This window comes from Egretta garzetta, unplaced genomic scaffold (genome assembly GCF_000687185.1).
Source record: "Egretta garzetta isolate BGI_Z169 unplaced genomic scaffold, ASM68718v1 scaffold326, whole genome shotgun sequence".
In the NCBI taxonomy this organism is placed as follows: domain Eukaryota; kingdom Metazoa; phylum Chordata; class Aves; order Pelecaniformes; family Ardeidae; genus Egretta; species Egretta garzetta.
Genome location: NW_009260026.1, coordinates 3,097,964 through 3,118,964, shown reverse-complemented (window position 1 = coordinate 3,118,964; position 21,001 = coordinate 3,097,964). Strand labels below are relative to the sequence as shown.

General features: G+C 46.3%; 1 protein-coding gene across 1 annotated transcript in view; it reads right to left on the bottom strand.

Moving 5' to 3' along the window:
* Nucleotides 1–12,084: 12,084 nt before the first annotated feature.
* The window catches only part of SEMA5B (semaphorin 5B), a 138,458-nt gene continuing 129,541 nt past the window's right edge, over nt 12,085–21,001 (bottom strand). Inside the window, 1 exon segment of the mRNA XM_009640865.1 lies at nt 12,085–12,240. Coding sequence (XP_009639160.1) covers nt 12,085–12,240 — 156 coding nt within the window.

The window sequence follows — 21,001 nt, the reverse complement described above, 5'->3', positions numbered from 1 at the left end:
GCAGCCTGGCTGTGTGCAGTTGCTTGGTGGTGTGCCCAGATGTGCCCAGATATGGGGGAGCCACTCACGGGCTCCACACCTCGTGTCTGATGGCCCTGGGACCAGCAGAAGCTGGGGAAAAAGTCGGCCACTTGTAGATGCCAGGTGCGGGTGTTTTGGCATCTCCAGGCTGCAGCCCAGCACCGGGGGATGCTGATGTTGGGGAAGAGCAGCAGCAGCACCCAAACGCAGCTGCGCCCGCCTTTGCTCTCCTGCTGGGAGTCGTGAGGGCCGAGCAGCTGCGGTGCTTTACTTGCTCCAGGAGCACAGTTTGGGCTGCAGCCAGCGAGTTTCATCAGGAACCAAGGCATTAGCCTTTACCTGGCACACGCCGCTGACGTTACTCTGCACCCACCGCAAATGAACACAAACTTGCAACCAGGGGATTTTTCTTTTTTTCTTTTTTTTTCTTTTTTTGCTACGATTTGGGCTTGAGCAGGCAGAGGGGAAGCCCCAGCGCATGCACCACGCCAGGACTCCTCATGCAAGCTGCCAGGAGCAGCAGGCTCTCCTCTCCCGGCACAGTCAGCACAGCCAGTCACCCACTGAAGTCATCCTTGGATAAGGGCTGCAAAAACCATCTTAACTCTTTGGGAGCCAAACGAGCATGGGACCATGGCCCCGTGGCAGCTGCAGATCATCCCAGACTCTCAACGTGAGGCTTTGCAGCAGGTCCCGCAGCTGCAGCGAGGTTTCCTTTTGGGAGCTTTCTGCTTTACTTTATATCTGTAGGCAGGTCCCAGGGCTGGAGGAGCTCTGCTGGTGGCACCAGGATGGGCTGGACCCCTTCCCTGGGGGCTGCAAGGGCTGTGCCATAGGTAAGCCTGGCCATCCATCTGTCTGTCCATCTATCCACTTGGCCACAGACAAGTACCTGCCTCAGGCACTAAAAAGCAGCAGGCAGGGGCTGCAAACCTCCCCACAGGCAACAGACAGGGAAACACCGCCTTGGTGGGACCCCAGTGAGTGGGGCTCAGGCGAGTGCAGGCAGAGGAAACGCCGGTGGCCAACAAACTGACCCCACCATGTCCTGAGCCTCAAACTGTCCCTGGGGCTCTGCTAAACCTGCCTTCTATTGCAAAGCCAAGGGTTGGGATTATGGATGTAGCTATGAGGTTGAGTTTTGGTGATCTAAGAGCATCTCTGGTGGGCAAAGGAAAGGGAGGCTCTGAAGGGTTGATGGTGAGTGGATGAGCAGCAGAAGTGTGAACTAAAACAGCACAACCTCATATAGAAATATCTTCAACTGCCACTGAAGTGTAGGAAAGAACTTTTTCGAGAGAGATTTTTTCAGAATAGGTCTTAGCCTATGCTAAAGCATCGCAGCTTGTCCTACCTTGTACACTTACGTGGTACTTAAATCTGATTTTACTGTGGCTGGGGTTGGACTGTGGGTCTCTGGGCTGGTGCACACATAAGTGATGCTCAGAGCAGGAGTCCGTACCCATTAGCTCCAGACCCTCCCTGGCTGCGACAGCAGCCGGCATGGCAGGGACTGCCAGGGACCAAGCTGCTCCTCAGGATGGGCTGCTGCCGCCAGGCAGTGAGGTTTGGCTCTTCCAGCGCCAGAGGAGTGATGGATCAGCAGAAGACAGCAGTAATTGCCAGGAGGCTTTCAGGCAGAAAGCAAGGCTCTCGCTCGTGGACAGGCTGATGTACGTCAGCATGTAAATTGGGTACAACATAAAAATAATTTCAGCTGAGCGCCTATGAAGAAACCTATGAACAAAAAAATGTTGTTGCTAAGAAAAGTGAAAACAGAAAACAATAATGTGGCTCCTGCCAGGGTAATAAAAGTGTATCAGCATTATGCCTGCTCTCTCGTACAGATCGCTTGCTCGTGACAGTAAATTAAGTACTTCAAAAATGGGTACATTTGGCCATTGATGCTTCACATCATGGAAATATCAAATGTTTCTGAAGACTGTTCATTACCCCACACTTGAGAGGGGAGCAATCCATTGCTGGCTCCATTATTTCCACGACAGCAAGGAAATGACTATGGGAGGTTTACAAATGAAAGAATACAGCAAGGTTAGATGGATGGAACCTCGAGAGCCTGTTGCCATTCGCCATGGTCAATGCTAACCCCCCGTCTGGGAGATGCCACCCGGTCTCCAGAGTGATGGAAAACCAGGACTACTTTTTGCCTCCAGCTAATTGCTGGTTCATAAACTGTGGAATTTGACCTTGAAAAAGCTCCAGAAAACTTATTTTGAAGCATGACAGTGGTACGGCACAGCTCCTCAGACAGGAGACACCTCTGCCCCACAGCCAGAAGGAGTTTAAAGCATTTGCTGGGTACCAGACCTGCTTTGGTCAGTGCAAGGATCCGATGAGCTGAATCTTCCATGTTCAGTAGGGATACACCCCATGGGGGCGAGGGGTGGACGTGGCCAGCATCTGAGTACAGCACGCTAGCATTTCCTTGTCATCTTTGTAGTTTTAAAACTATAAAGAGCAAACTAATCTTACCTGCATTTGAGTTGATGCGATGAGATGGTCAATGTAGGGTCAGCCATAACAGAAAAAAAAAAAAAGGTGATAAAACTCTGGTTCACCATCTAGACCTGCCCTGTGAGCACACCAGGGCAAAGCATGAGAAGACAAGAGGCTACCCAGCTGCCAAGAGCCAGCTTTGCATCTTTATCTCAGCAAAGAACATACCTTAGCCTGACTCAGTGCTTTCTCCAGAGGAAAACTCTTTGGTTTGGGGAAATTGTAAAGCAGGCTCAAGGGCTGCAGTCTGACCAAAGACAGGCTGTGTGGACGGGGGCTGCCCTGGGAAATGGGCTGATGTTGTAGCCTTATCACCTGATTCTCTCCATATGTGACAATGTAAGGGATTTATTGTCTGTCCCTACCTCACATGCTGGGAGTGGTGAGGTTGTGTTGGGGTTTTATTCTGTTGGAAACAGGCTTGGGCAGTGCTGAACTCTGCCTTCCCCTTGGTTAATTTGAAAGTCAGCTTTTTAAACAGAAAGTGCAATGACAACTCCACGAGTGGCTTTTTATGAATGAGCAAACCAAACCATGTCAAAATGCATTTCAGCTCTTAGCAAAACAGCATTTTGAATGAATCTCCAAAGCTGTCGGTAATTGAGCTGTGCATGTGAGAGCGTGCAGTCTCTTGGCTGTACACTCAAGGGGAAGGAACACACGAGATGCCACGGGAAGAGATGCTTTTGCAGGAGAAAGTGTAGACTCTCGTGCGTGTTGAGGTGGAGCTTGCTCTGAGCTGAGCCCTGTGCCAGGGTAGCTGCACTGAGCTGATTTAAACTGGCTCAGGGACTGCCCCTGAGCCTGGGGACTGTCCCCATGCCCAGCCACAGCGGCCTGCCACGTGGGCTCTCACAGCTGAACAAAATGCCTGCATGGGCAGAGGGAAATGCAGGAGTCAGAGCCAGGGCTTGTGGTCCAATCATGATGGGGGGACTGGGGGCACTGGCGGGGCTGGGGGCAGTGGTGGGGGTACTGGACACAGCAGTAGTAGACTCTCTTGGGGCTTTTTTTCATCAAAGCCCACTTGGAGCTTTTTTTTTCTTCACTGCTTTCCAAGGAGGGCGTCTGCATGATGCTCTGCCTGACCACCACTCCGAGCAGCATATGGGGATCGTGTATGAGGCAGCTGAAAGCCTTCCTAAAAATCCGGCTGTGGGATGTTGCTTATTTCTGCGCTATCTGCAGGATGTGGTGCCTGTTCAGAGGAGCAAATTAATTTGGTCTGACATGACTTGCTCTTGATAACGCCCAGGTGCCAATATGCAGCTGCTCAGCTGCTCTGCGGTGCTTACAGCTCGTTCATCCAAGCCCCTGCTCCGGCGTTTTTACAGTCACTGATGTTAACTGGGCTGGGATGCAATTCCTTGCCCCCCGTTTCCTCCATAATGCCGAGCTGGCTGTGCCGTTGCCCAGGCAAGTGCCCCACTGGCCACAGACATTTCCAGCCCTTGATGGAGAAGAAAACACCAGCGAAAGGACTTCATACGGAGGGACAGGGCTGGGAGAGCTTCGTCACTGCAACATCTGGCTCAGGGCGTCCCTAAAGCATTTATTGCAGGGGGCTGGGAGGAAATGAGCCAAAATGAATCACAGGGAACCTTCTGCTTTTTTCTTTTCCTCCATTTTTCACGCTCCAGCTCCTGCACGCTGCCGAAGGCAGGTTGGAGGGGGCTGCGGTGCTGTGGTCCCCGCAGGCAGCTCCGTGCCCTGGCCCCGGGCCTCGCGTTTGCCCACGCTGCTGGGGGGATCGGGGGGGGTCCCCAGCAAACCCCGAGGGCAGCGGGTGCTGCTCGGGAGCCCACCGCCAGCAGCGCAGCCCCAAGGCTTTGGTTTAATAAAAAGCCAGTGGGGAACCTGCAAGGTAGTGAAGTTTTTGCTGTTTACCACATGCAGTTAAGAATTAAAGAGGAAAAAGGGTACAGTTGGGATGTGCAGTGAAGGCGAGAGAACAAAATGCGCGGGGGCTACAAGTCAAACTGTTATGTTAATGAATCAAATTAGCAACTAGAAAAAAAATGTTGTGGTAGACACATTTTAAGGAAATTGGAAATAGGTTCCAATGTGGTACTTTCGCTCTAACTGTGCGCAGAGGTGCCTTGATGCAAAACAAAACCATTCAGAAACGGCCTCTTCGTGTTATTGTGCAAACTAACTGGGGAAAAAAAATATCCATCTTACTCACAGCAAGTTTGTTTTACTGATCTTGTGCCTCTCAATTACTTTTTAATGGTCTGCATTGAAAAGAAATTCCTGTATGCACACTTGAGAATATGAAAACACCCAAATGATAGCTTATGATTTAGTAGGATTAAAGTATTATGTATGCAGGTGTAGCACGTTTCAGGTTATTAGTAATCCAATCTATTTTTTACGACATTATGGTGTAATTTTCTGTATGAAACTTCAATATAAGTCTTGAGCTGTATCGGAACGTAAACTAAAATGTTCCTGACTGTCACTTTTCATGGTCTTTACTTTGATTAATAAATGCAACAAGAGCTATAACATTCTTCAATACGAGGCTACGACCATCCTTCAATCAAAACGTGTCCCTCAGCTTTTTATAACTTTCCCCATCAGTATGTAAGGCTTGCGAGGGCACAGCGATACGATCTCATTGCCGCCGAGCACGTACGCCCACAAGGCTCTGCGGCAGAGGAGCGTACTTTGCTGGGGCACCCAGCCACTCTCGGCAGCGCGGTCAGTGGTTGCGCCCTTGGGGGCTCGGCGTCACGTGCGGAGAGCTGGGGAGCAGAGGTGAGATGCGCACTGCAGAACTGGACGTGGGTTTGGCACCCTGAATTTCGGACAGATTTGAGCTTACCTCACTGGGCACCTCCCTCAGAAATACCATTTCTCAGATGCCCCCAAAGATTGGTGTGAAGCTGTACGCCGACACGCAGGCTTGTGTGGGAGGGGAGTTGGGTTGCAGTGGCAGACTTCGCTGTTACGCTCAGTAACACAATTTTCTAACCACATTGTCTGCAACTAACAACAAATGTAATCCAACCCGGGGCCCTGGGGTGCAGCTGGAGGGCAGGCAGGGAGGAAGGACGTGTGCTGCAATGCCCCATCCCCACACAAGCAGCTGAGTGAATTTGGTGTTGCCCTGGCCCTCCGCATCCCTGCTGTCCCGTCCCACCAGCGCTGCTCTGCATCCCAGCCCTGCTACGCATCAGCCTCCGAGGGGAAATAACTCACAGGCTTGCCAGGTTGGTCTGGTTTATTTCTGAATTATTCTTTACATTGTACAATATATAAAAATACAGAATACCCCAAAAAAATTCACAGTGTCTAAAGGCAGTGATTACAGTCTAGGTCACCTTTATACTAAAGTACCATCAAGTTCGATTGCATAGGAAGGGTGATGTGCCTTCACAACAGAGTCCAATAATACTCTCCAGGTTTTGCTGTTTTGGGGCAAGCATTCTGCATTCGCATAACCATTTCCCACGTATCTGAGATCCAGTATTGCATCTGTCACTCTCCCACCTCAATTACAAGCTAAATCCTATAATTTCCATCGCACGTACCGTTCATCCTCCCTAAACCTTCTTCTGTGGGAATGCTCCTAATGTACTGCTTCGCTTTTAAGTATGCACAGGTTTGGACGTTGGCTGGGGGTGTGTGTGTGGATGGAAACCACACTGTCACGCAGCTGGCTGGCTTTTACCTTGCTTAACATTTTGGTCCTAAAAACCTTTTTTGCTTCAGTTATTAATGGCCCATCCGCACCGACCTCTGCTTGACTCCGAGGCATGTGAGTTAACAGCACCCCCCTCACAGAGGTTTTGGAACTAGAGTGCGGTGTTAATACTTCTCACCATCAGATTTGCCTAAAACCAAATCTCGGCTGGGACTCGCAGCAAGCCACATGCTGCTCTTACAGCACTGAACCCTCTCAAATCGCGGGGGCGAATTTGCAGCCGAGGCTGGAGGCAGAACAGAAAAAAATCAAGTTTGAGACCCAAACTTGCGCTGAATGCTATTGAGCATTTGTATTTGTGGCTATCTAAATAGTGGGTTGCTGGTTTTGCTCCCCCAGCCAAGACTAATGCAGACACTAAATTTTCCCAAAGGGCCCAGAGGAAGAAATTCCAGGCAGAACGGCTGAGACTGGATAAGCTCCACAAGGACCCAGCTCCAGAGGGGTTTCTGTCCAGTTTTGAAGGCTCTGGCAATCAGGCAGCATAAAAATTTGTGGATTTGGTCACCAAATCTGCTGTTGAAGCCCCCTAAAGTTTTCTCTTTCTAACAAGCTTAAGGGGAAGATTCATCTGTACGAGTCTGGGCCTTGGTCACCAGGGCTTTAAAGTCACCTGTTGAAAAAGAATACATGCCTCCAACCCAAGCTCCTGGGTAGCTCTCTGTGACGCCGGGGAGGTCCCAGGGCGCGGGGCCCGCCGTGCGTGCGGGCTGGCTGGCAGCAGTGATGGGGGGAGGAACAGATGCGGAGCCTCGACTGCTAACGCTGGAAGCGCCAGAGACACCCGGGGCACCAGGTGCCAGGCTCCCATGGCCTGGTGGCTTTTCTGGACCCTTCTGAAAACCAGGAGCCATGGGTTTGCAGGGTTTCTCCTCCCTAAATTCTGTATTAAAACCTCCTGGTGTGACTGTAAGGCAAGGCTTATAATGGCGATCAATAACTCAGAAAGCAGTTGCTAACTTCTTTACCATGGAAGGTGACATTTTTCACATTCTAATAGATGATGCCTTTTCCTCTAATGGTACAATATTTGTTACTCCTACTTGCTATTTTAATTTTCTTTGCACAATTACTCCCTACTTATAATTACAAAAACAATCGAGCGATACACATGAGAGCTCTGGGAGGCTTATTCAGAAAATATAAGCAGTAACAAGAATCTTTTTCTTAATCATTCTTAACCAGAATGATTTAGGGGAGAATCAGCATTTCTAACTAGAAAAATCAATTTTCTTTTCAATTAAAAAATTACATTTCATTTACCTCAAAAGTGTGGTTTTTTTTAAACCTAATGGAAAGGATACTCGATTTTTACAGGTTTTTTTTTTCTTCACTTTGTCCCTGTGGAATTTGAATACCAGCACTGCCTTTCTTATTCTAAGTTTCCTGTGCAGGCATTTTGCTAAATATATATATTGTGTGTTTACATTTACAATTTTTATATATATATATATATTTATATATATATAACTCTCCCCACACTACATTTGGTACAAAGAATAAATCAATCTCAGTGGACAGCAATTTCCTCTCCAGGTGGGTTTAACATCAGATTAACTCTGGAGGCGTCAAATTGTCTGCATCAGACGTGGGCTCCGTCCCTACCCTCTGTTCATTCCAAACCAACCGTCTCATCTTCTGAACGTAAGGCATTAGGAACAGCGGTGGTAAGACAGCACACATTCTTCTCCTACAGTGTCTGTACAGTTCGTGTATCGAAGAGCACCCCTGGCTCATAGGCTGAACATTCAAGCGCACCTTTAGAGCAACAGCACCTCGTACGCTGGGGGTTCAGCATCCAGCGGTTTGCCTGCTAGCGAGCTGCACAGGTTATTTCTGGCGGGTGATAGCTGCTCGAGTAAAGCCCGGCAGCAACTGCACAACACAGCCCAGCTAATGCCATAACGCACACCCCTTCTGGAGTGAGAAAGGCAGCCAATTCCATGGAAAAAGAAAAGAGAATGGCCTGATGAAAGGTGTTTCCGCTACATACTTGGCTGTAAGATTTCCACAACGTTTTACATACTGTATCCTTGAATCCTATCCAAAGGGTTTGCAGAGAACCAATGTCTCTGGACCAACACAGGAACTGCCCCGGGTCCCCCTTCTCTATCTTAGATGTGAAAGAAAAGAAAAAAATGCGTATCTAGCAAGATGAGTCTTTTGGAAAGCAATGCTCCTGAACTAAATGCGTTTCCAGTGTACTTTAAGGTAGCCTTAGGAATAGGGAATTTTAGCAACTTTAACATTCAGCTGCAGGAGCAATTCAAGCTGCTACAGCTATTACAGACCTGATGATCAAGCTGCCAAATTACCTGGATTGCAAGAATACCACTGCACATGGTGTCATTAACCTGCCACGCATTAGAGAGCTCATAAAAAAAAAATAAAATGCAACCCTCACACCGCATTAACATCATCCTTAAGAAACTGTATTCTCATGCAAACATTAATTGAGTAATAAGCATTCTGATTTCTTTCTTTCACTCTCTCTCACTCTCTCCTGGTTTCTACTTTCTGCTCAAATGGAGTCTATAGATCCTTGCTGTGATTCCCAATTATATGAAAAAAGGCTGAATCCATTTGGATGTCTGGTAAGAAGGAATGTCTTGATGAAACTATAACCAAATGCACCACCCTTGAAGCCTCTGCCCTCCAATAGCCTACAAAATATCCACCTCCTGAATGCAATGGCAGTAATGACCTATCTTGATGAGCTGGACATTTAAATAATTTCAGCTGCTACGTGGCACTTTGGGGGGAAAAAAAAAAAAAAATCAGTTTACATTGTGCTATTCTGTGAAGCCAAAAATGGAAAAATGTCTATGGAGGGGAAAAAAAAAAAGAAAATAAAGGAAAAATAGAAAATTAAAATAATTGCAAGGTTTGACTTGCTCACATCCCCCCGCAGCCTCCAGCTGCAACCCTGCCACGTGCATGGTAATTGCAGAACATGTCGCTACAGGGAATCTTCTGAAGGGGAAGCTCGGAGATGGCTTTAATTTTACAACAGCTAGAGTGATCTTGGGAGCCCATGTTTTGAGTCACGTAAATTAAAGCTGGGAAATCCCATCCTGATGGTCTGATGTAATAATTTTCAACCCCTGGGCTACATACTAGTTAGAACTACTTTAAGTGAGGATTTTCAGTGTTGCTGAGGGGGATGAGAAAATTCAGTGAGATGGGGCACAAAGGCATCGCTCCTCAAATCAGCTAGAGTGATCTTGGGAGCCCATGTTTTGAGTCACGTAAATTAAAGCTGGGAAATCCCATCCTGATGGTCTGATGTAATAATTTTCAACCCCTGGGCTACATACTAGTTAGAACTACTTTAAGTGAGGATTTTCAGTGTTGCTGAGGGGGATGAGAAAATTCAGTGAGATGGGGCACAAAGGCATCGCTCCTCAAATGGGGCTTAGGGGCCTGGGAACCCCCCCCCTGCGGGCACTGTACCTGCTACCAGTGCTCCCCTGGAGATCCCGCTCCGCTCCTGCTGCTCTCGCCCCAGCTGCCGAGCTGCTGTGAGCTACTTGGAGGGCTGCAGCAGGCTGCTTCGGAGAGAGCTTCGAGGTCTGCATCAGCTCCTGGCCCCGCTGCTTCACATGCGAGTACATCTATTTAAGGGCATCTCTCTCCCTCCTTTCCTTTGTTCCCTCCGTCTCACCCGGTGAGACCAGAGCAGAAGCAGGATGAGCTGCTAAATTAGAAAAAACAGCTGCTGGAAATGATGGGCACCACTGAGCCTAAGGCATCCTCGTGGCAGCGCTAATGACCCCACTTTATTAAAAATATCCCTGCAGCCTTCAATCACTGCAAGCTGAAGTTGAACAAAAAGTAATTTAAAAATGGGAGGCTACTTTATTCTTGCCTTCTGGTCAAATCACCATAACACAGGCTTACAGAGCCATGTTGGCTTTTCCTCGCAGGAAAAGCAGTATACTTGTCATGAGCCACACAGTCTTTCTTCATTTCCTACCAGCTGCCTATGTGAAAGAGCTGAGCACACAGCCCAAGCTGGGCTTCCAAACAAGCAACTGCAAAGGAATAGCACCGAGAAACGGTTGGTGTCGGCTTACAGCAAAATCTGAAATAAAGCGAAGACAAACGGGACCGCTGGGAACACGGCCGAGGCAATGGCCAAGCACAGGCATGGCAATTGCTCGAGTAAGATGCAGACGACAAAGGCAAGCTCGGGACCACATGGAGCTCATGCGCATTTTGGGGTGTACTTTTATCTCATGCTCAGTATTGCGACATTCTAAAATCCTTAGCATCAGGAGTTCATTATAAATATTTAGAAACACTGAATGATAACAGTGGTGAACTTGTTCACGTTGCTAACACATTGGATGTAATTGTACATTAAGCACCAGCAATAAGTTTCCTTTTTGCCAAACAATTATGTCAGACAAACATCTGGTTGTAGACAACATGGCTTCTGCATCAAACTAATACAGTTCTTATAGACACAGTCACACACATACACAAAATTACATTTCAAGGCTGGATATAGTGTTGAATAATGCTACCGCCCCAATTTACTTCAATAGCTGCAGCAGCATTTGTTTGTTGGGTTGTTTTTGTTCAGAAAAATGAAAGAAATATTGGCAAACAGCGCACATTACTCAGCTGTGTTACTATTTCATAGAGTACTGACTGGAAGACGCTATAAGAATGTGCAGCAGACTTTCTGGGTCTTGTCAGACTATGGAAACATTCCTTATGCAAATATCCTCCCCCTGCGAAGTCAGAATTATTCACTCTTTGAAAGTAAATGAAGTAAAACCCAACAATAAAACAAGAGGGAAAACTAGCCCAAAGCATGGTGATTTCCCACAAGAAGAGCATGGCCTCTAAAGTTGCCTTTTCCTGGCAGATGCAATCAGGATCAAAGCTAGAACAAAAAGAGTTAACGCTGTCTCAGAAAAAAAGGAAGAAAGAAAAAAAGCCCATGGCTCTTGTGTGGCAATCATCACATCTTTTTTTCCAGCGATATAAACATCTTTGTTTGTTAGGCACTCCAAGTTCATGTCTCCGATGTTATTCCAACATTTACTTTTCTCAGTGTCTCACTGCCTATATAATTTTCTTTTAATTAAGACTGGAATCATTCTGGAAAGCTTCTTTGGGTAATGCACTTTGTTTCTGTGTTGTTTCTCATCAGCTGAACTGTGTATTACCAAAGAAGGCTGCAGAGAGTATTTCCTGTAATAAGAAAAGATTCTGTTGAAGATACAGGGAACGCTGCCCTAGAAAGTTCGTTGGTTTCTCTTTTTTTTTGCAGAAACATAAAAAAGAATCAAAAATTAAAAAAGGAAAAGAAAAAGAAAACATTCTTCAAGTTGTTGGCACGATGGAGTCCTGCTCGGCTTGTCTCATGAGCTGCGTGTCATCCAGTGCACCGTTGCTACCCTGTCTCAGGAAGGAGGCTCCTCACCAGACAGACACCCCTGCCCCAGGAGGCCACCTCTTGCCTTGCTTAGAGTGCACCCGTGTGTCATGTGCTGCTGTGTGGTGGCCACTGAGCCCAGCACACAGCCACCTCCTTGACAACGTCGGCCTTGGACAGCAACGCCAATCTTCCAGCCATAAACAGTTGCAGTAGTAAGAGCCATCTCCAGCCAAATATCCACAAAAGCTCTGCAGAATGGTCCATATGCATTTTTGTCCTTGTAAGGAGATGTGCTGTTTACAAGAAATACAATTAACCAAAGGAAAAAAAAAAGACTCTACTGTACAATATTTACATCTAGAGGCTGGGCCAGTATTTGGTCCATAAAATCAATAAAAAAAAATTCATATAGGAAGTGATCCAGTCCTGTAGGATCTGTCCATCATCAGCTGTTGGTAAAGGTCCTTCCAGGGGAGGCCTCGGGCCTGTAGTCATATTTATTCAGTGTACTGGGATAATAGGTTGTCGTGTACACATTGGTTTGCTGCAATGGGTAGAAGTTGGTCCTGTCATCTGGTATCAAATTGTTCTTGTTAAGTGTCTGTAAAAGAGAAGAGGAGATATTAGGCATGGCAATGGTGCCACATAATTACTCTTTTCTACCTGCAGACACCTCCCTCTCACCTGCCTTCTCCATCACGGTCTCTGTTGCAGCCACCACCGCCTTCCCTCCGGCTGGGAGAGTAAGACAGTACCTCGTACTCGCTATGGGGCTGGTCTGCAGGGGACCACAGCTCCTGCCAGGTCTCCTTCGGTGGACCTGTGCTCAGCTACTGCTAGGGACAGAACCCAGAGCCTTCTCCAGGGACCTGGAGTCTCCTGGTAGGTGGTGTGTTGTCTGAACACCATTGTCACACAAAACCATGCTGGGCCTACATGGAAGTTGGTGATTAATGGCAGCGCTCAATCTAATCTCTTCCAAAATGCTCATGTTATAGCCTGCAGCTCCCTCTCAAACCAGTTGCCAAATGGCAGCTTTTTCTCTTTGGAAGAGCAGGTGTGCATTTACCTGATCTCCATCTCCATTGGTAGATATCCAGGTTTGGACCCCCCGATATTAAGTGTGTCACTTCTGTAAGCTACAGTATAAGTAACAAATCATGGTCACTTTTGGAAAAACTAAAATGACTTAAAAAAAAAATTAACAACCACGTAACAATTGTTGGCAACAACAACATAAAAAATGAGAACCACAAACACCCCTTTTACCATAAAAAATTAGAGATGGGGCTTTTCTCCCTCCCCTCTTCCCCCCTTCTTTGCTTTTTGCAAGAATGACTATTACTCTTCCCACCAGCACACAGATGTCCCCCTTCCCCCAGATTAAAGCCCACTGCTATGCCAGCCGTCATAAGGATGAAATTCCATTTTGGGGGGTGCAACAATTTTATGGAACTTTCTCCTTAATCTTCATAGTCATCTGATTTCTGTGACTTTGGCTGAGGAACATTTATGACAGTTTTTTCAGCTAAGCCTTGGCTTAAATTTCTTATACATATCTCTGGCCTATGTCACTCCTACGTGCACCTTTAATGGTTGTCATGCAGGGAACTCACTCCTTTGGTGTGGGAGTCAACACTAAGCGTGTTTGCTACAGCATCCTCATGGTCAGGGCACAGCACTTTTAAAGAGGGCACGAGCGTCTCTCCTGTCTGGAGCAGAGAGATGGAGAGGCCTAATGAGGCAGCTAGTCCTGGGACCTAATGGTTCTTCTGCCACAACCCAATGCTCTTGCCTCAGTTCCCCCTTGAGACAAACAGCTCATACCCAACCCAGCTCAGGGCAAGATGAAAATTAATTAACTGATGCTCAGGCTCACGAAATACCCAGCTCCATTAGCTTTCTTTGACCCATCTAACTTCAGCCACCTAAACTTCAGGCATTGGGGCTCCACTGGCAAGCCGGGGAGAAGCCTCCTTCCTGCATGAAGGCAGGTGTGGATGAAAATTGCCTTCTGGGGGAGCCCCTGTCCCCCCAGCTCTGGCAGCAGTAGGGCGACCTGCTGACAGTGGGTGCCTGACTTTTAGGAGGCGGGTGAGCAGGGTTGTGTGAGCAGGGTCTCGCCCTGTGGACATGCCCATGGCACAGCCAGGGCTTAGCCATGACCGCTGAAATGCTCAGAGCTACCCCTAGGCTCAAAGACAAGATCACAGGCAGTACATTTCTCTCCCAATTTCTTTGTAATCAAGTAATTTTACTGCATGGGGAGGGGGAGAGGAGGAGGAAGAAAAGAAAAAGCTTCCTTCTAATCCAATAGCAGACTGATAGCTACAGCTACCCTGGGAGCTGCAACTCCCAGTTCCATGCAAGGCATTAGGAGGAAAGGCTTTCCTGTGGCAAAAGTACCCTGGCAAAGAAATTTCCCAATTGCTGATCTACCAAGTAACTTTTTGGGAAATGGGCACTACCTGAAACATCTCATACATGAAGCCTGGAGGAGACTCAGCCTCCTCTCCTGGTCTGACTGTAATCGTTCCCTGCCTGGACTCTCTAAAATGAGCTCACAGCACATTTGTTCTCCTTGTAGGAACCAAGGAGAGAATTTGGACAGGCATGCTCAAAGTGACAAGTATTTCCAAGGAATGAGAATTTCTGCCCTTCAATATGGAAAGAAGAAAAGAAATGTCGTGCTTTGCTCCCAGTCAGCCAAAGAAATACTAAAATAGCATGGGCAACAGTCTGGTGCTTTGAGCTGGAGGCTGGGAAACAAGGAAGCCAGGCTCAGTCCTCCGCTGCTTGCTATGCTTCCTTGGGAAATCCAATTAACTTGCTCTCTGCTTCAGTGTCTTCTGACCCAGCTTGATAAAAACGATTGAGATCCCCTGTAGAAATGCACTTTGCTAAGTACCACTGAGTATTTGGGGGAACTGCTCTGTGGCGAATGCCACAGGTGTTCATACCGGCTGTACACGGTGACTGCTATTTCCCATCGGTGTCTCTAGCCCAGGGTACCCACCACCAGCAGCGTAACCCCACTGCCACGGTCCACCATAGCAGGAGGAAGAGGCTGATTCCCACTGCCACACTCCCTGAGCTCTCTTGAAGGTGGTCCAGCATCCAGGCTTCATCTGGGTCACTTTTCAGGATGGTTAAGATTCATGACATGCCAGGATTACCACCTCTGAAATTTGGTGACATCAAAATCCTGATCTGGGATGGCTCAGAATCATCTTGATCTCAGGACAAAAACCTCGGGACTCTACTTTTTTGGCTTTCACTTGGAAAATCTGGATGAGTTTCAACATGTCCCCCGGTGTTTAAAACTAGTCCCTTACAGCAGACTTAGCATTTAATTAACACAATTTGCATTTTTCCCTCTCTCTCTTGTCTTACTTTCATGTAATATTTAATTAGGAAAAACCCCCACAACTGCTTCTTTGCACTTTTTGGTTTTATTTTCAATAGAGGGCTTATATCTTAGGAAAATACCTTATGAAAACGGTTTAGCGGAATTTATAATGCAATTAGCTGCAAAGAATTTGTCTCCGGAAATGCTGTGATGGCGGTACAGCCCTAAATCAGCATGATCAATGTGCACTGCCTTCGCATTTCTCCACACAAACTTATTGTTTGTCTCATTTTAATAAATAGATGATTAGGTTCCTTGACGCTAGAAATCGGTTGATATTTTGAAGCAGGGAAATTTGGTAGCAGGGAATTTTAGTGATGTACACATACATATGCATGCATCCACTGCAGGAGAAGAGGGGCACAGTTGCATCTCTCCAGGTGGGCTCCCGTGCTGTTTTTACTCAGAGCTTTAACCCTTGCTCTCGTCCTGCAATTCTTCGCTGTGACAGTACAGACATGGCCAACGACTTTGCCTTTGGAAGATATTCCCCCAACGCTATATGGTCAAGGTCAGAGCCTCCTGACAACTTGAGCTCACTGGAGTTATTGTGGGGATCAAAACAGCCTGCTGCGCCCATAGGTGTTCCCACCAGTATTTATCAGTCCCATCAGAAAGGCCAAGAGTCACCACCATAGCACAGTTACAATCGCGCACAAAAACTAACACAGAACAGACCCTTGCTCGCAGCCAGACTCCTATGAGTGCCTCTGCACCTCAGCCACCTCTGAGCCAAGTCCCCCATATACAAAATGGTGTCCAAAAGTGGTTGCCATATGCATACATTTAATTTTGTTCAGCTTTCTCTGTTGATACTTTTAGCCTAAGTCATCATTCAGATTTTCCATTTGTTACTTTTTCTCCAGCAATGCCTTGCCACTACTCCCCCAAATTCCGCCTCTGCTCCAAATCATTAAGTCATGATCCACTGACCTACTTGCTTACATTCTCCCAGATGTATCCAAACATCTTCATGTGTAACAGTATGGGACTTTCAGTACTACTCCCGTCCTACAGCTGCATGCACAAGCTGTATAAACATTTCTTACACACATAAACGGATCAAATGTTTCAATTTTTCAATAAACAGTCATGAAAATTTCAAAACTTGATTTAAAAAGGGGATGAACATCTCCCCACCCCCAATTAAAAGGAATTCCACATAGGTTTTGAGACACTAAAGTGAAAAGGACGCTTCTAAAAGCATCTGACACACATACAACTAATACCAAAACAAGGGCCATAAAGTAGTTCCCAAAGGGTGACATGGAATGGCAAGATTTCCTTAATCTTCTCACGCAGAAAGCACTCAGCTTTCTGGAGCTCAGCATTCTCTTTGAGCTCCAGATCTTTTCTGTTTTGGGGGTGGTGTGGGGGAAGAGTCAGCAAGTTTCCCGAGAGTTCTGTAGGTTAATCTTCACCAGCTACGCAGCGCTACAGTCCCCGTGAAATCCATGAGCAAGGACAGTTTTCCCCAGCTTCATAGTTTCTCCACTATTTCTCTGTCGACAGGTATAATTTCAGTTCTGCCACCTCCCACCCATGACACTTTCATTTTAAAAAGGTAAAAAGAAGAAAGAAAATGTTGGGCGACCTTCCTGGGCAGCTTCAAACCTCTCTGTCTAGTGTTTAAGGTTAAGTCATCACCACTTCAACTTCTGCAGAGGCTGAACAACACAGCGGGCACCTTTCCAATAGGCATGGCTCATCAGGGTGCATCGCCTGTGCTGGGACTGACTGCGCAGTTGGAAGATTCCATCTTGCAAGTTTGTGTGTAATGTTGGACGTCCGAGTGTCCTACAAAGAAAAACTTCCTCTTTCCTTCGTCACAAAGCAAGGGCAGGCACTAAGGAACCAAGGGTACGAACTCCAAGGTCCTGGTAGCAGACAGCAACTTTGCAGTCGACTCAGTCCTCTTCGCAATATCCAAACCAAGCCCATGTGCATCCTGCCTCTGCAGAAATCAGGGACAGAATTCCCACTGAACTCGGTCGCACAATTAGCCCTAAAAGAATTAAAGTAGCATTTCCAATTTTCCTTGGAACAGCATCCAACAGACTTCCTGTAGCAACAGTGGGATGGCCATTACTCCCCCTCATCCCCCAGGAAAATGACGGGATAAGAGAATTGTGTAATGATGTAAGAAAGCCAAGATCCAACATTTAGCTCCTTTTGTGCTCCTTTTAAGTTATTTCTTGCAGTGAAATCATATTGAGCAAAATGCCTTTCTGATGCAGATCAGCTGTTTCACGGAGCTAGCCTTGCCTTCTTGTTAAAGGATGTTACTTTTTGTGTTCTAGGAACATTAGCCAAATGACTTAGGGTTGTGGAAATATATTAATATTATGAAACCTTTCCCACAGCTTGTACATCTCTGGAAGTACCAAGGTAGAGATCTCACGATTATAATTAAACGGTAAATTTGGAAATAATTAGCATAATAATTACATTTCAACAAAATAAACCATACAACTAAAATAACCTCTTTTGGCAATAATTGACACCGGGAAAATAAATGACGTCTGGCCCACCCACATGCTCCCTTTCTTCTGATCCACCGGATGCCACAACACTGCTGTGCCTCTCGAGCTCTGCATTACAAGTGACCCTGGAAAGATGGAAAGTTGCCAGAAAGACCTCATGAGACCCGTGTATTTACTGCAAGCTAAGAGTGATTTTTAAGACTTTAATGATTCTTCTTCCTGATCTTTCTTAAAAATTTGCTTAGTGTCTTACACTAAACAAACTATCTCACCTGATGCTTTTATAAAATCTCTTGAGCTCTGCCTACACTGAAGTCAAAGGTAGCAGTGGCCAGGGTTTATGTGCTGAGGTTTTCCTGATGAATTCAGTAAGGCTGTTTGCAGGATTTACAGTGAAGTGTAGATGTACAGATGAGGAACCTATTTTTCTATATAAGCAGGTTTTTCCTCTTAAAAAGAGATTAAAAAAAAAAAATCCCACTGGGATACTAAACTTATGATTGCATGTTCTTTTTGGATGGAAGCTTACCGTATTTTTAGACTGGAAATTCTTTGTTCACTGTTATTGGTAAATAAATTAAACAACCCCCAAATGACAGCAGCATCTGTAGATGTGCTCAGGTTGACAATGGAACTAACATTCAATTATAAGAAAATGAATAGCTACAGTTTTCTATAGCTGTTTGAAAATAGCTATTTTATCCTTATACTTAGGAGGGAGTAGGGTTATATTACTACCATTTTAAACTTATAAAACCCTTCAGAGTTGGCAACAGAAAGGACCATTGTCAGAAAGATGCTTTGGTTCATCTCTGACTTTAAGCATATGAGTAAGATGACAAAACAAACTATATGTGATAGTAAGGCAAACTGAAGTGAGTCCCTGCTTAGAGCTGAATCCAGGTTTATGTATTTTTCTGAACTGGAACCTGAAGTCTGAGGAGCTGATGGAAATCTTCCCACAGGCAATAGCAGGTGTCCAGCCTAAAGCTTGCTATTTACCCCTGGCTCACTGGTAATACGGTGGTGGCAACACCCATGACATGGCATCCAGACACAAAAGAGGAATTCAGGGCTGCCCCAGGCTGCTTCCCAATATAGCGGGTGCACAGGATTTAGCAGACATGGTCTCAGCTGCATGGGAAGGTGTAAGCTGTCTCCTTGCTGCACTACCATGCTTCAGTGTATGCCCTTCTGAGTCCCTCGTGTATACCATAGTTTACATAGCCCCCCTACAAGGGCTCATGGGTTGAGCTACAGCACCTGCCCTGGTGCATGCTCTAGCACTCAGACTAACTCACCAGAGGTTTAACCACTGCCTTCTAAAACTAAGTTTAGTAATCTGCATTGGGTGCAGATGATCATCTAGAGCAACTGGGCTAGACTGGGCTTCCGCTGATGGCAACTGGTAAGGCCACCGTGACCGGCTGTAGGTCTGGCTGGGGAAGGTGGTTCTCACCGCCTCGCTGCGGTTAGGGTGGAGCAAGCAGCCCTGAGTTTTCAGATGGCCTCAGAGCTGCTTATTCTGGTGAGTTACCAACACAAGCCATGCAGCCTGATGCCAGCCCACAGCGCTACATTTAGACTGAGAACTGCAAAGGTGTAACTGCAAGGCCACCGTGACCGGCTGTAGGTCTGGCTGGGGAAGGTGGTTCTCACCGCCTCGCTGCGGTTAGGGTGGAGCAAGCAGCCCTGAGTTTTCAGATGGCCTCAGAGCTGCTTATTCTGGTGAGTTACCAACACAAGCCATGCAGCCTGATGCCAGCCCACAGCGCTACATTTAGACTGAGAACTGCAAAGGTGTAACTGCAGTGGTGCAAAAAAAAAAAAAAAAAAAAAAAAAAAACTAAGATCTGCCCCAAATAATTGTGATTGTGTTAGACAGTGATTTGAAATTCCTAAAGTCGGTATGAAGTATCACAGAAAAATAGATTAAGAGGTAAAAAAAAAAAAAAAAAAAAAAGTAGTAAAAATAGAAATAAAAGTAAAAACTGGCCTAATTTGCCATCTGCTAACTCCGCTCAATCTCATATAGTCTTATTGCTTTCCAAGTATCTCCCACCCTCTAAATAGCTGCTTTTTGATTATTTTCCTCAAGATTGCTTTGTTTTCTCCCCATGCTGCATCTCACTTTGTTATTTCCTCTCTACATTTATAATCTCCCCAGGTCATTTTCCATTATTTCTATAGCAATGGCTGTTTTTTTGACACACCTCTCAATTTAATATGTTCTGCTGGTTTAATTAACACACTGACTGCATCCTCTCCAAGCTCATTAATGAAGTATTAAATAAAGCCAAACCTTGCATTACTGCTTGCGGTGCCCCACACAACTCCTCCCCATAGCCCGTATGTTCTCATTAATGATTGCCTGATGTTCACAGGCCATTAGCCAGGTTTCAAACGCTGCAGCAGCGTTCCTGTCCAAGCCAAGTTCTACTTACACATCACATGATTATTTAAGATACTAATATCATCCTCTTTCTTTAGGTGTATGGACCAGCGGAGCTACATTTTTAACCAGCTGAGGATCTGCCCTTACACAGCTCAGTCTCACGCTTTCCCTTCATCCTCTCAACTGAAATTCTGTGCAAAAAGTGATCGCGTTTGATTTCTTCCTGCCCAGCATTAGGTCCCGGCTCAGCTGTCAGTTCAGCCCAGCCACCTTTGATTTCATCAGGGTATGTGACATGTTGCCTCTCAAATATTAATTCAGATTTGCCTGCATATTAACACTGACACAGATTTGTTTCAATGAGCTTCCATCGCTGTAACCAAAAGCATGGTCGAGTCAATACCATTTGTTTTTCCTGATTTCACTCTCTAGTATGGCCCCAACTCTGCCAAATTTTAAAGACCAAGCTGGATTTAACACCCCGTTGATATACTTTGTTGAATGAGGAAGGTCCAGGCATATTCTCTCGATTGTGGGCCTGTATGATTACAGGCAGTTTCTCTTATTCCCAAGTCCAACTGGCGTTTCTCACACAGATTTACTGGAGCTACTTGTGTGACTTTAGTGCATTGGACTTTGGTAGCTTAACAGTGACTCAATTAGCTGGGAGGAAATTGGCCTGCTTTCTTACAAACGCTTTTGTATTACCTTTGCATTTCATGGCACTGGGGGCTTGCCCAAGATCCATGATATTTATAAAGGTAATTGGAGTTGTTCATTAGCTGGTTCTCACAGACTCTGGGATACAGTCCATCTAGATTCCCTCATCCACAGATATTCAGTTCTTTCCTTTATTCACATGCTTTGTGCCAAATGTCAGGACGATGTTAGAGCTGACTTAATGAGGATTCCCCCAGCTATAGGGGAATGCAGGCAGAGCTGCTCTTGCTTACCCTACGCCAAGCCTAGCGTGCATGTATAAACGATGCACCAGGGATAGGCAGCAACGGGCGTAGCGTTGCTGCAGCCTGTGCAGTGGCAGGAGCCCGCACGGCCTGGGCAGGCCCGCGCCCTC